Consider the following 15335-nt stretch of genomic DNA (forward strand, 5'->3'; position numbering starts at 1 on the left):
AATGATCACCAGAAATAGGCATCTTTCAAAGAGAAAGGCTTTAATGAGCAGGAGAATATTACCTATTAGAGCTTATCAAGGTGTGGCTGAACTAATTCCACTAATCCTTGCCATGTTTCATTTTATATACCCATATTCTCCACCATCTATATTAAAATATTATATTTTGGTGTAGGTTCAAACATCAATATTTATTTATTTGTTTGATTGATTTCTAGCCAGACTTTGTTTAAAGCACTCAAGGAAGCTTACATCCTTCTCCTACTGCTGCTGTCAATATGATCCCAACAATAACTCTGTGAGGTAGGTTGGGCTGAGAGTGTGTGACTGGCCCAGTCAGCCAAGTGGCTCCGTGGCTGAGCAGGGATTAGAACCCAGATTGCCTGAGTCCCAGTCCCAGGCTCTGAACCACCACACCACTGGCTCTCATAGTGCCATGTAGTTAATTTTGGCCACCACTACTATGTTGAATCTTTTCTCAAATGCACGGCATCACATTAAAAAATAGTGCTTTACCATTCTGTTAAAACAGAATTAAAGCCTGCTCTTCACTTGAAACTTTCCCAAACTGACGCATCAATTACCTTCTGTAGTGGGAGTAATGGACATTGCAATTTTAAACAAAGCACACCGCATTCACTCAAGTAGCACTCTCATCTTCATTGAAAGGAATGGCAAGATACTACCTTGACGGCGACTACAAGGGTCTGGTTGATTCCGAATGGCTCTTGTGAAATTACTTCAATTGTTGACATTCCAATCAGGGATCCAGAATTTAGAAGGCCATTCTCATCAATCTGGACAACAGGGACTCTCTCATGACCATCCAGTACCCGGTAACTCAGAGCAGCAACTCTGTCCCTTGGTAAAACAAGTAAATACATATAAATAAAACCAGCAAAGGACACTTAAAATGCGAAGATCAACAGTTACAGCATAATTTTCTCTAAACTGTGTTGCCATTTGTTGGCACATCTTTGCTGTTACACATCCCAAAAGCATTTCTGCCTAAGACTCAAAAGCTCAGATGTTCAGGGAAGTCTCCTTGTAAGACCTCTTATCTGTGCTTATGCATACATTACAAACTACTTGCTGCTCTGCCTGTCAGTGTTCACTGGTGTAAACTTGATTCACAATACAAATGGACAAAACTAGAGGATGCTCCTTCAGGAGTATTTTGTATAATGAACCTTCAAAGGGAGATTAGTCTGCCAGGTTCAGTCTTAGAGAGTGATGGGCATGACTAGAGAGAGCATAGTAGTTTTCGGGAAATTATTTGTACATAATACTGATTTAAAAAAAAAAAAGTCTCTCAATGCCATTGCTATATAGGGCATGACTTGTATGTAACCTACAAGGCATATAACATGACTAGCACTTTCCTTCAGCCAGAAATATACATTTCCATACAAATCAGCTACTCATCAGTATGTATAACCCTACACAAAAGGGTGATATTAATTGTGATTTTTAAATTTTGTTTTTTGTTCTTTGTTCAATGCACATTGTTTTAATATAGCACTATGGTCCAAACTAAAGGACTGTGGGCCAACATCTAGAAGACCTTCCTCACCAACTAAAGTTTTATCTTGTCAGCGTAACAGTGCTGAATCAGGAAAGCAAAGACATCTTGGGGGGTTTAATTTATTTCTGAAGCTAAACTGCAGTGCCCACATTTTGATGCAGAATTTATGTCTTGGCCTGTTCCAGACAAATCACCATTGTTTCTGAGTTAATTTGTGCATTCCCACTATGAGGGAAGAAGGAAAGGAATTTACTTGCTCGCCCACAAGGCTTACTCATACATTGGCTTGTTGAGCTGAGGTGTGATCTTCCCAAAGCAGCCTGCTTCACTGCCCCCACTTCTACTCTACCTTTCATTTGGAACACCTTGCTACACAATCACAATGTGAAGATCACCTACCTGTTGGTTTGAACTTTAAAAAAAGAGTTTGGTGACATTAAGATCTGTCCTACTTCTACACCCATAATAACTAGTTTCTCAAATACCTAGAAATGGAAACAATTTTGATTAGATTTTTATAAAAGTTAAGAATAACTTACATAGACTATTTCATCTTCAAACAACTAGAAGGGAATTATTAACAAAAGAATGTGACACATGAAAGGAAAATACTTATTTTAACACAGAAAGATTCCTTATCTTTAATGCAGTGTTCAGAAGGGCATCGAAAGGACCGAAGCACTGCTTAACTTTAGAAAGACAAGTGAGTCCTTTAATGTTGGTTGACCTATTTATATGCTGGATACAAACACAAGACTTTGTAGGGAAAAAAATCCAGCAAAGATAATTGTTAATAGAAAAACAGCATTTGAGAGTAATCCTTTAGTTTCCTCCCTTAACTAATAGCCCTATTGTGGTAAGATTGCATAAGACTTCTTTGCAAAAGCTTTAGATCAATTTAATGTTTAGTGTGAGAAGTTAGGGTCCTATCTTATGGGCTGACCCCATTGTGTTCCAGGGGTGGTGGAGCACAGATGGGAAGAAACTCCATGGTCCCAGCAGGGCTGGGTAGCAGTGACTCCAGTCTTCTTACTCCTGAGATGCTACACTGGGAACCACTCTTACGGGGCTTCCAAAGAGGCTGCCTGTGTGGTGGATTGTAAATGTATTTATTTTCAAAAATGTATACACTACTTTACTTATATAAACAAACCCCCTAAATATTGATTAAAATCTCAATACAATGAATCAATCTAATAATAAAATATCTGGTTCAAAGTAGGCAGGATATCTGGCAGGGCAAGCAGTGAGAAAAATGCCTGGGCAAACACATATGGCTTTAAGTTGTCAACGGAAACACTTCAGAGCAGGCGCCCACCTGAGCTCAGTGGAGAGAATACCATATAATAATAAATAATTATTCATCGCATTTGTTCCAAATACAATACTGATGCCAAAATAAATGGGAGAAATAATATAAGGCTGCTCAGAGAAGCAGGGTGCTCTGATACACCCAAGGATCAACAGAAACGTTCTTCTAGTTATGCACAGTGAAGTATGAAGATGGGGGTCTGTGTGTTGGTTTCAGTACACACCCTATTTAGTTCAAGAGTATAATGCTGTGCTGGGAGTTAATATTCCTTCATCTGTTCTGGCCTAGGATTCCACATCCAACCTTTGTGTGCACGTGTGATTTTAAAATATTTAAAAAGCATCCATCGACTTCACCTGAGTCATTTTTTCTTCTTTGTACCCTATCATAGGTATAGGAGCAGGTTAATTGAAGGAATAAATGGGGAGGAAAAAGGTTTAAGCCCTTCCCCTCCAGGTGTCACAACCCTGAACAGGGCCCATGCAAGCTTACACTGTGGTATGGCAACCTGTCACAGGCTTACACAAGATTTACACTGGACCTAGTTCCCAAACAGAATGTGAATAGTAGACACTTTGGGGGATGGCTGGGCGGAATAGTGAGCTGGCAAAACAGGATCTTATCCTCACACAAGTAGGACTGCAGAGAGACAAATCTAACTCAGATGCTGAGAAAATGAGCCAAATGCTACTGATGCAGTAGCGACATGTTGTACAAGTGAGGTACAGGTACACTGCGTATTATTTATGCTCTTTGCCGACCATATAAAAACATGGGATGAGAGTCAGTTTAAGCCCTTGGTGGACAGAGCAGCTCCTTCCATCCATGGGAGGCTTCTGATTCAGGGGTGGAACAATGCTCCCGGAGGTGGGGCTGTGAGATCTCTTTTATTTCCCCTCCCCTGCAGTTCCCCAGCCCCTCCTGGAACAGAACAGAAGAAGCAGTGCTCAACGCTGAAGACGGAGGTGGAAATCAGTAGCGATTGCCATCTTCTGCTTCCACTATTGTGAACCTGGAGACAGGGACTTCACTTGGGAGCTGTTTCCGCAGGCAGAATAAAATCTGGATCCAGCTCACTGATTCTGCTGGCATAAGTGCCACGAACACAGTACACTAAGGATATCGTTCAAAGTAGTGCTGAGTTATGACACCTTAGTGCCATTATGCACTACAAAAAGTGCTTTAACTACATGCTAGCATCAGGGGGAGCTAAAAATGCCATCTTAAAACTGGCTGTCAATACCTTAATGTAGTCACCTGTAATTTTAAAAGAGCAGTAGGATGGCACATAAATCTAAAGCTTTTCTGAAACCACACGCCTCTGTCAGGCTGAATGCAAATAGCCATAATTTAAGTATCTTGGACGGCAAATCTTAGCAATTTTTTTGCTGTAATTTTTTAAAGTGATTGTTAAGGTCTTGTCTGTGCAACTTGTTTTTGAGTCATAAAAGCATTAAGCTTTTCTGAATTTAAGGTGCAACCCAGTCATGTTTTTCATCCCACACATTTTTGTCTTCTATTGTTGCTATGACTGGATTCTAGATTTCTTGGTTGCCACAGTGTATAATAATTTTTAAAGCATATGGTAAAAGCAGGATTCAGCTGTAGCTACAAGCCCATAAGATTCAACTGTAGCTCGGAGAGAGAGCACTGAAAGCAGACATCCAGGCTGCCTGGATGAATCAGTGCGGTAGGATCCGCTTATATTTTTATTTTTCTATACTTGTGTACTTCTCACTGTGACAATAACTAGACCAGAATTTACATATAAGTAAAACTGAAGTCTGCAAATGTCACTTGAGGCTTTCCTGCATATGCATTGATGAGGATGGTGACCTGTTTGTTTGTTTTTTCCTTCCTGAAATTGCAAATTCAATCCTTCCAGGAGGAAAAATGTAATCCATTTGAACAATGCAACTGTCCATAATTCAAAACTAACCAAGATGGCTGGTCTTTAAAACGATGAAACCAACACAGACTGCATTTGCCTATGTAGACTACAGACTGCTAAATTTAATTATTTAACTTTAGATAAATGTCATTTATCTCACTGCAAACTAAAATGGACTTTTTCAAACTAATAGCCAGCGAAAACAATTGTGCTAAAGGTGTGGTTCCAGAGTTACTGAAGGGTATAGCTGGACAATTTGAGCAACCACAGAGAGCCCCAGAATTAGTGCTCAATGCTAGTCTAAGAAACAGCGGCAAAGTTATTGTGAATTCTGATTTCTCCTTTATTTTTTTCTCTTATCTGTACTCTTTTTCTTTTAAGAAAACAATTAAAAAGTATTTTTAAAAAGGGAAAGTTATCCTAAACTTAAAGCAAATGGAGGAAAATGCAAAACCCTGCTGCAAGTGGGATCCTTCTTGATTAGGATCCATTTGTCTGCATGGCCAGCCCTTATTAGCAGAAGGCCTCGCCTCTCAGGATTGTAACTCTGCAACTGGTAAGAGGGGAGGGGAGGGGAGGGGAACGTTGCAGCACTGGTCTCATGGGATGATGCATGCCATTCCGGACTGCATTTATAGTACACCGAGGAATACCAAAATCTTGTAATAATACAACTGGATCCTGAAACCTTCAGGTTATGTCAATTAAATTGTTTTGCTGTACATTCCTTTGCCTCAAATCTTTCTATGAGTTCGGTGGACAGAATTAGAGTCGCACGGGACACATCTTGACTATCAGCCATTCACCTGGTTGCAGAGGATTCATCAGATTATTTCTGTTAAAACATATCTTCACATGAATTGTGTAAATAAACAAAAAGCCTCAGCTTCTCATGATGAAAATATATGGGAAAATATTAGGCAATAAAAATATGATAAAATAGCCATTTTCCCCCTGTGGAATTGTGAAACACATGCAGCTCTAGTGGTATTACCCTCAAAGATCATTCTTTTTCACTAACAGTCTATGAAGACTGCCCGTATAATACCTGTATTTGGATTTCATCGGACAATTCTCTTGCCATGTGATAAAACTGTCCAGCTGATGGGTCAAGGGCTTTCACAACAACCTTCAAACCTGCTCTTCCTTTGCCTTTACCATAAACATCCATAGCAAAGTTATTTTGAGCAGAAAGCTGAAGAGAAGCCTGAAAGACAAAATAGTAGGCAATACAGAAATTCCATGATATCCTCCCTCTCAAACTCTTTAGGCCCCAGAACTTCTCAGCTTTGAGCACAGAAGTAATCTTGCAATTCAGACATAGCCACATAACTGATAGAATCACAGCACTGGAAGGTACCTCGTGGTCCATCTAGTCCAACACGCTGCCAGTGCAGGGCCAAACTACACTGGATCCTAGAATAGTTGCAACTTTCTTCTCTCCATTGAAAGTTCATAATTGTCTAATTTCAGTCAGTTCCAAACAGGTCTAGCAAATCCCAGGCTACCAATGCCTGGCCTGCCCGAAGTGCCCTAGACACCAAAGACAACTGATACTCTCAGTCTATGCTGGCCCCTGAAGGCTCCTGTCCACATTATGTTCTGAAACATGTGGGACTGACCGTTGCTTCCATCACTTGCAAATGTTTCAGCTGAGGGTACAAGCAGCAGGATAGGCTCAACCAATGCTGCCTTTTGACCTGCAAATCTCACAACAGCACATGACTGCATGTGTTCACAGTGTCAAGAATTCTCAGCTTAGAGTACAAGGGGCTTCCTGTGTTTTACACTCAATAGCCTTCTGGAAGGGGTGATGCTGCAGTCAAAAGCCAAAACAGTGCCCCAGCCAACCAGTACAGATACCTCTAGATACTCTTTCTGCACAAATTTCATGCCGATCTTGGGACAAGATTCCTCTGAGGTTTTCCCTTCTCTCTGAAAGATGCCTAGTGACACTTTGATACTCCAGTGGACTAATGCACATTTTGCATGGAAGAGCCTCTTATGAAGGTAATGGAAGGTGTGCAAGAGATGCATTGAAGGCAACAGGTATTGTCAATTTGAGCAGGCAAAAGAAGGAGAGAATACAGTTGCAACTGAAGGAGGAGGCTTGTAAAATAAAAAAGATCAATTCTTCTGCAAGCACAAGGAAATAGCACCCAATAGTCTTTGGGAGAAAAAAATTGAAGGAAGAAGAAACAACCTTCAGACACAACTGGCTCTGGAGCAATAAACATGGACTTAATAAATGTAGATGGCATCTAGTAAGTGACCAGAAAGCCATAGATCAAATTAAATACACATGTAGGCTAAGAGCTAGTGTTTTCTTCTAACTTCACTCTGCTGAATTTCACTTTTCCAGAAAGTATATAAGATAATTCTCAATATTAAAATAATACATTTACCTCACTGAATCTTGATTTGACACCCAGGATATCCCTCTTGGTGACAGACCAATGAAATGTTAATCCTGGCACTGCATTGCCAAATGAAAAAGGTGTCTGATTGCTGGTAATGCCCATGACATACACTGGCATCTGGGAGAAAAACACACATTTCATTTTTTAAAAAAAGAAATAACAATAAAGGTTCAGTACATGCGTTTTTAAACATATAGTAAAAACAATGAAGCAGTTAAAATATGCTAGTAATAGGATACTGTATTAAATCACCAATTTCAAGTCACAATCAAAGTCTTATTTTATTTTGCCATAAGTAAGCAAATGAAAGGAAAAAAAAGCATGAAATCCAGAAGAACATCCATTTGATTCACCTGAGTGCCAGTTTTCATTCGTGTAATGGGTACATGGATTCGAACTGCCTCAAGTTGAATTACTTCAACTTCCACTTTATCCTAAAAGAAAAGGCAGAAAGTCTGGGGTCAATTCAATTAAATGTGCTGTAGAGGTAAATTTTCATTTCACTTCAGTATCTTTTGAATTACGCCATACAGGAGAAATGCAGAAACTTCCTTAATGCCTTTTAGGATACCAAGATCACTTTCTTCATGTTCTAGGCTACTTCATCATTAATGCTCAGGGCAAAGAACAATTAACACTTAATCCAATAAAATGGGACTCTGAAATGATGTACATTAAAAGTTCATGCCAATTAAGAGGTTAGCTCAAATTAGTCTGAGAAAATCTAAAGTTCTGGCAGGTTTTTGGACAGATAATGATTAGCGCTTAATCATCCAGAACAAGTTAGCTCAATTAAAGTCTTTCAGTGGTCTTGAGAATATGAAGTACGGCTGAATCCAGAGAAATGTCCAGAAAATCTGCAAGAGATTTAAACACAGTCAAATGTGTTTAATCCAATCTGCAGAATCTGCAGCAGACTGGCTATTCTGAGCTGCAGAATAGTTCATGCCAATTAAGAGGTTAGCTCAAATTAGTCTGAGAAAATCTAAAGTTCTGGCAGGTTTTTGGACAGATAATGATTAGCACTTAATCATCCAGAACAAGTTAGCTCAATTAAAGTCTTTCAGTGGTCTTGAGAATATGAAGTACGGCTGAATCCAGAGAAATGTCCAGAAAATCTGCAAGAGATTTAAACACAGTCAAATGTATGAATCCAATCTGCAGAATCTGCAGCAGACTGGCTATTCTGAGCTGCATAGACCATTTTCTTTTATTTTAGTTTGGGAGGCAGAGAATTAGCACAGGTGTACATTCATAAACTGAACTGAAATCTCATACAAATAAAGTTAAAAATAAATTCTGATTTTGTCAACGAGTATGAGGCAACCCCCATCCAACAGTATGTAAACGCAGGTGGAATGGATTTAACAAAAAGTGCAATTCTGAGCATTGCAAGAGAATAATTAAGAAATACTTTCAGGATACTTTGGCTCTTTGAACTTTGTATACTGGCAAAATATTCAGTGGGGTTTTTCTGCCTAGGCTCTGATCAGACAGAGCACGTTGGTAAAAAGGGAAGAGGCAGTTCTCTTAACAAAAAGGCATCTTGCCTTGTTCTGAGTAATACCACTGAAGCCAAATGTTAAAACATCTGAGATGTGTTGAGGTGACCTTGCTAGGCAATTGCTTTTATGTGCTGGCACAGAGTGTTGGTGGGCAAATTGAGTAAAACATGCTGGTTGCAGAACTTTTCATGGATATGCTTTTAAAATGATATGACAGACATTCCAGTTTATAGATCCAATAAACTGAAAATTGGGACATTTCTGTTTAAAAATATATCACCAGAACTGAGGCATGCAACAAAATGCTCCCCCTCAGGAGCCTTCTAGTTCAGGGGTCCTTGAACAGAAGGCTTTATAGTCCTATTCAGGCCTGGAAGGAAAGGGAGAAGTGTCATATAGAGAAAGGGAAAGACCAGTCAGAAGCCCTTTCCTAAAGATAGAATGACATGAATGTTTATGGGGAGAAAGTGGGAACAAGCAGCCAAATATGACTTTCCTCTTTCCCTGAAACATTCCTGTATCTTCTAGGATATGTACTCCATGTTCTTAGAGGTTTGAGCAGGCCTATTCCATCTTCCACCCATTCCTTCTTTCCTCTCACAGAACTTCCGCTCAACTGTCACATCAACATTCACACATCTTACAGGTTTTTGTAAAATCATTTTGGGTTTTAACATTGTATTTGTTTTTAATTTACAATGGTATATATTTCTAGGGAGTCCCCTGAACATGGAGAAGCTACTGCTTTATTTTTGCATAACGCTGTTTTGCATTCAGACTGGCAGGCGTTCCACAACCCAGATCCACGACTGGCTGCTCCACTGTGTGCCACGCACTGGTTCTCCTTGTATGCTTGCTGTGCAAGGTCCCAGCTATCTGTTCCCTCCAAACTGTAAATTCCACTGGACTTCCAACTTTCTTTTTCAACACCCTGTGATCACTGTGCATACTCATTCCTTCCTGTGGTTTTGAAATTGGCTCTCCCATAGGTTATGGTGTTTTAAAGTTAGTACTTCCAAGTGAGCTGCTTCTCGGTAGCTCTGTTTTGGTTCAATTTCTGTAGGCATTCACCATTTGAATTAGCCATTAAGAGGGAGTGATGAATATTCAAATATTTCTATCCTGTGTTTCCACCTCTGCACAAGATACTCAGAGCAATTAACAGCATGATCAATACAAACAAAAAGTGAATACACACATGCAGAAAATAAGTACATGTATGAGGGATCAGACTGATCAAATGAAATAAACACAAGCAATGTGGACATTGCTTCAGAATCCATGATGTATTTTATTTATTAATATTTAAAATCTATATCCATCGAACAGACTTATGTTTCAGTTTAAAAATAAAATATACAACTTGTGTCTGCCATCAAAGGAAGGACAGTGGTTCTAAATCTTTAAAAGATTTGTTTTGCATTACAACAATTCCATAGAAAATCAGATAGTTCACCATGAATCCTATTAATTTTGATTGCCCTTCTTCCCCATTGAGTGAAAAACAGTACACAAAATTTCAGAGGAATTTATGCTTAACTGAGATATGCCAACAGAGTGGATGAAACTACAGATGCAATATATAAATCAGGACACTATAAAAACCCAATGACAGATCAAAGTCAGCTCAGTATGAAGTGCTTGTCCATAAATAACACATCAGTATCTATCCAAGGAAAGCAATACAGCAACACAACAGGATTTAGATCCTTTGTTATAAAATGGGGTGTTAAGGCTGGATAACAATTTCAGAGGCACAGTATTATACGAGGCTTTTTAATTAGTGCTCACCATGAAAAGAATAGTAAACAATATTTATGGGATGAAAGAGGGGCCAGTGGAAGAGATTAAAGATGAATTCTTAATCGGAGCCAATGGGTGGGCTTGCAGATACGTAATGCTAAGCCACTGCTGCAAACAGGCTACAGAGTGAGGGTGGTTGTTCTGCTCCTTCAGCTCCATTCTGCAGCCGGCTTGGACATGCAGCCTAGGGGACCTAATAGCAATTAGGTCAGCCCCTGCACAATCTGTTGCCCTTTTTAGTTCCCTGGCTCTTCATTTTTTGGAGCCACAAAAGTGTGTAATTAGGGTTGCAATTGCTGCTATTGCTAGTTGGTCTTTCACAAGTGTGCCCTTGTGAGGGTATGTGTAGTCTTGGCTGGTCAATTTCATTGCACATTTCAGCTGTCAAAGAGCACTAAGACAGAGTTGGTAACACACAAGGAAATTGGTAGTGTAAGCCTGCACATATGCTGCTTTGCACACAGCTAGAAAGGACCAAGAGAAATAACAATAAGAGAAAGGAGCAATCCAGGAGCACAATTCAGAAGTAACAAAATGGGGGAGGGGTGGTTAGGTAGTAGAGAGGCCTGCTGGGACTATTGTGTAGGGTTTTATCAATCAATCAAACAACAAATAAATGCACCAAAAGGGAAGGAACAGCATTCCCCTTTGGCAATATAATAATGCAGCTTTTTATAGTGTTGAACTGACCGTTTCTCAAAGGTACAGAAAGAGGAGATATTAATTCCTGCGTGTGCTTTTTGTGGCTCCTTTTCAGAACATTTACTGTGGCAACTGGAGGTCACAGATAGTTGTTTCTTTAAGCTTAAGCAGGTGGTTGCCTGGGTGGGAAGAGACAGTTGCAGAGATGGAAGAGTCTGGTGGAGCAGACTGGACAACAGCACCAGTGGTATCTACACCTGCTCCCTTTGGTGTTTCAGTCACTTGGTTCTAGTCAATTCCCTCTTCTGGTTTATTTTAGAATGTCAGAGAACTGCAGGAACCACAACAGTTAAGTGCTATGAAAGAAGTCATGGCAAGGTGTGGCAAAATTATTACCTCCTCTTTCTGGATGAGCAGGCCCTGAGAACAGTCAGAAAACACTTGAAACTAAGAGAATTACAACTCTAGGTGGGGAATATTCTCCTTGCTGCCCTTGGCACCTGTAATTCCCAATTTTCAGTGCTTTTCCGTGGTGCCATTTGAGCTTTGATGGAGGGCCGTTCATCGGGGGCAGCACCAGCAAGAATGCAAAGAGCAGCAGTGGATTTTGCCTCATCCAGTATTTTGTGGCTACACTGTCGCTGTTTTGGGTTCAGACAATATGAAAACCTCTCTTGATGAGGAAAACCTGTAGATCAAATTCTGAGTTATCAGGGTGATTTATTCACTAACAACACACCCTGTGGAAAGTAGTCCAGCTTCATACAACTCAAGAACTATCATGGCTAGCTGGGTGGCAGGCCAATGTACAACTGATACGAAGTGCTGGGTTGTATCAAATCCTAGTGTAGCCACAAAACTGGATGATTTTGTCCTAACTCCTGATCATTCCACCTGTGCTCCTCTTCTGAGAGTGGAATAAATACAGGAATATGAAAGAAATAAGAGACTGTGAATCTATAAGCAAATGCTTTTATGAATGTAAGGACAGGAAATCACTCTTTAAACATGTGCTTAATGCACTATATGCATAGTTAATAATGCTATAATCACACGCATGTAAAAAACTGGGCAACCCTGCTGTTCCTAGGAGAAAGTGCCAGGGACTATGGAACATGGCAGATTTCCTTCCTAGGAGCACAGACACTGCTACAAGGGGGGACCTGGGATTGGTCTGTCATCCTTCTGTCTCGCAGCAGCTAAGGAAAGCAGCCTGGTAGCTGCTCTTCTGAGGGCATCAGAGGAGCTTCAGAAGAACTCAGGGAAGGAAAAAAGAAGGCAAAATGGTGGGAGGGAAGAGGATGGGTGTGGGCAGAACCCCAAAGAGTTAAACTCCACTGGGAAAGGAAGCGGGGTACCTTTTCTTCAGTGCAAATGCAGTGTAGGCTTCCCAGAAAGAGAGGGAGGCCCCAACCTAGCCACCAGACCATGGGATTTCAGAGGATCTGGAAGAAATCTTCACTCGGTACTGTGAATAACTAGACTGTGTTTTATTTGCCACTGAACTGCCACTTTAATTGCCACTGCTTTCTGCTTTGTGTTCTGCCCTCTGTTCCCAGGCATTTAATGGTATTTAATGGCATATGATGGGTTATGTTATGTTATTTTATGCTCTTTTAATGAGGTCCAGTTCTTAATGAAAATATTCTAGATTTTAAACTGCTTTATAATTTACTATACTGGAATTTTTAAATATGCATGCAGGAAATTTGTTTTATTGTATTTATATTTTTATTGTATCTTTTGTATATTATTAATTGTTGTGCCAGGGGGCTTCAGCTACTGGGCCATACAGAATTGAAATGAATGAATGAATGAATGAATGAAACAAATGCCTCCACCTTCTGCCTGGCCAGTAACAACCAGCAGGGCCCAGAATGGTGTGGCAGCTCCTCCATTCCACTCCACCCTAGTCTCAGTTTGCACTGCCCTGTAATCACTTTTATATTCTTATATACAGTAAGCCCAAGCATGACAGCTCCATCTTTTGTTCAAGGTGATCCATTATACTTATGCAAATTTTTAAATGAAAAAATAAGGTCAAGGACTAACTCAATGTTCTAAGATAGGCACACATCAAAAAGTTACCTGGGAAACCACCACGACTTTGCCAGTCTCCACGTTTACAGCTTGAACCGTCCCTGTAAGAGAACTGTTGCCAGCTGACACTCCTGTTATCAGGCCACCGCTGTTCACAGAAGCAATATTGGTATCACCGATGGAGAAGATTATGTTAGACTGAGGCTGCGGTCCTCCCTCTGAGATAATCTGTGATAAGTCATTTAGATGAAAATCATTACTAACAATCTTAGGTGGTACAACATATTGGAGCTTCCACTGTACAGATGATAGAGGAACCTGTCACAACCTATTCATACCTTGATCACATGCAGACACAGCCTGGCTTAGCTAAGTATAGCAGGCCAGCGTAATTCAAAGGTGTTTATAAGCTCTTTCTTTTTAAACCCTCTCCCCGAAACCCTCAACATGGATCTAATTCTTTTGTGTGACATGTGGAAGGTGAATTTGAGTGCACAGGTACACATTTATCTCTATTCTCATTGGATGTTTAACTCACCATATGGAGAAGATTCAAGGAAGTCTGAATAATTGATATTTTTAAAGTACGCAGAGACTTGAATAAAGCATGATTTTTTAAAAAATGCAATACAATTCTGTGCATGTATACTCAAAGCTTAGCTCCAGTGAATTCAGTGGTGGTTACTCCCAGGTGAATATGGGATTACAGCATTAATGATTAAAAATGTTCTTTTACTAGAAGAATATTTGGCAGTATAATAATTAAAAAATAAGAGATCACTTCCCAGGTTCGCACTTTCCAGCAGCATCAAGGGAGTATAGGAAGGTGCAAAGTTCATGGCAGGATAGAAAGTAAGTGCAAAACCATCCTGAGATCTGAAACAAGATTGTCTATCAATCTATCTACCCTAAGAGTCCTCTAGAAAGGAAATAATTTAGCACAATAATATTAAAAGCAACTCACTTGGATCACTGCACCTATCAGTAAAGTGACTTTTCTTGGCATCAGTCTAAAAGGAGGGAAGACCTATAAGTGAAATGACAAACATTAATATGTGCAAGTGTTCTATTTATAACATCCAACTTTTCAAGGTTCACATAACAATTTTAATCTCAATGTTTTATTGTTCTGCCTGTCCAAGTTCTCTGTTTGTACAGTTTTAACTTTCATGTATTCTCACCTTCTGCAATATGTTTTTATGGCGTCCTGAACATGCCATTCATGGAATCTTGCCGTGTCCTGTGTGCTCCTCTTTCTGACATTTGGCTCACATCTCCTGATTACGCTCTTCCACTACCCCCCATGGTGAAGAATGCTATACAATGCAAGTTCTTTTTCTGATACCGGTTGCTCTCATTCCCCACTCCCTTTCCCTTTCTAACTGCTTTTGTTCACTGAAATGCAATTTAGTAGTTTTTTCACTTCTTTGTGGCTACGGTCTGTCAATTCTACAGTCTGCTTCCTGCTCTGTTTTTGAATTTGCTTTCTCACAGTTCCATAATGCTACAACGTTGATGCATTCGCTTTTTCACTGGAGCTCCCATAATGAAAATAGTGTCTTCCCACAATAGTTCGCCTTGCCACATTTCCCTGTGCTCTACCTTGCCTTCCCCTGCCCTTCCCCCTTTGATGTTCCCTTTGATGTTGTGCCTTGATCAGTCATAAAAGCTCATACACGAACCACCCGCAATCACTCTACAAGAGATGCACTGTCACTCTGTTGCAACCAGAACACTATTGCTGCTAAATGATTAAAAAGACATTTCTTGACTTTGGCAAATTAAGTACCTGCAAAAAAAACCCCCAAACACCTATGCCCATTTTTTTTGCTTAATCATATTGAGACTATGCCATTAAAAATAGCACTGATTTCCCAAATGTTAATCATTTCAAAGGGCAAGTTCTTTAAGAATGCAGACAGCCTCATCATGGTAAGTAGTCCAGAAAGCATTATCTATTAACAATGAAAAGGTTTACTTCGATCTGCTGTGGAGCTGAATAGATTCTCTCTCTATATCTGTCAGTGACAACTGCTGTAAGACTGGTTTGACCTATGGCCACTCCATGAACTAGGAAAGCAGCAGTGTAGTCATCAGAGGTTTCGCTGAGAGGTCTGCAGTAAGAAAATACATCAATTAGACAAACATTCTTATGTAAACAGGAAAAGATGGGTCTTTCTGTACCTGGTGTCTAGAC

The 15335-nt window shown here is 40.0% G+C and overlaps 1 protein-coding gene across 1 annotated transcript in view; it reads right to left on the minus strand.

Moving 5' to 3' along the window:
• The window catches only part of NUP210 (nucleoporin 210), a 107066-nt gene that overhangs the window by 20135 nt on the left and 71596 nt on the right, over positions 1-15335 (minus strand). Inside the window, exons 23-30 of the mRNA XM_044451224.1 lie at positions 15117-15252; positions 14103-14165; positions 13187-13366; positions 7502-7582; positions 7134-7265; positions 5777-5935; positions 1925-2010; positions 687-861 (exon numbers count right to left, since the gene is read on the minus strand). Coding sequence (XP_044307159.1) covers positions 687-861; positions 1925-2010; positions 5777-5935; positions 7134-7265; positions 7502-7582; positions 13187-13366; positions 14103-14165; positions 15117-15252 — 1012 coding nt within the window. The remainder of the gene's footprint in view (positions 1-686; positions 862-1924; positions 2011-5776; positions 5936-7133; positions 7266-7501; positions 7583-13186; positions 13367-14102; positions 14166-15116; positions 15253-15335) is intronic.

This window comes from Varanus komodoensis, unplaced genomic scaffold, assembly GCF_004798865.1.
Source record: "Varanus komodoensis strain SLA01 unplaced genomic scaffold, ASM479886v1 scaffold6_2, whole genome shotgun sequence".
NCBI classification, from domain to species: Eukaryota; Metazoa; Chordata; class Lepidosauria; order Squamata; family Varanidae; genus Varanus; species Varanus komodoensis.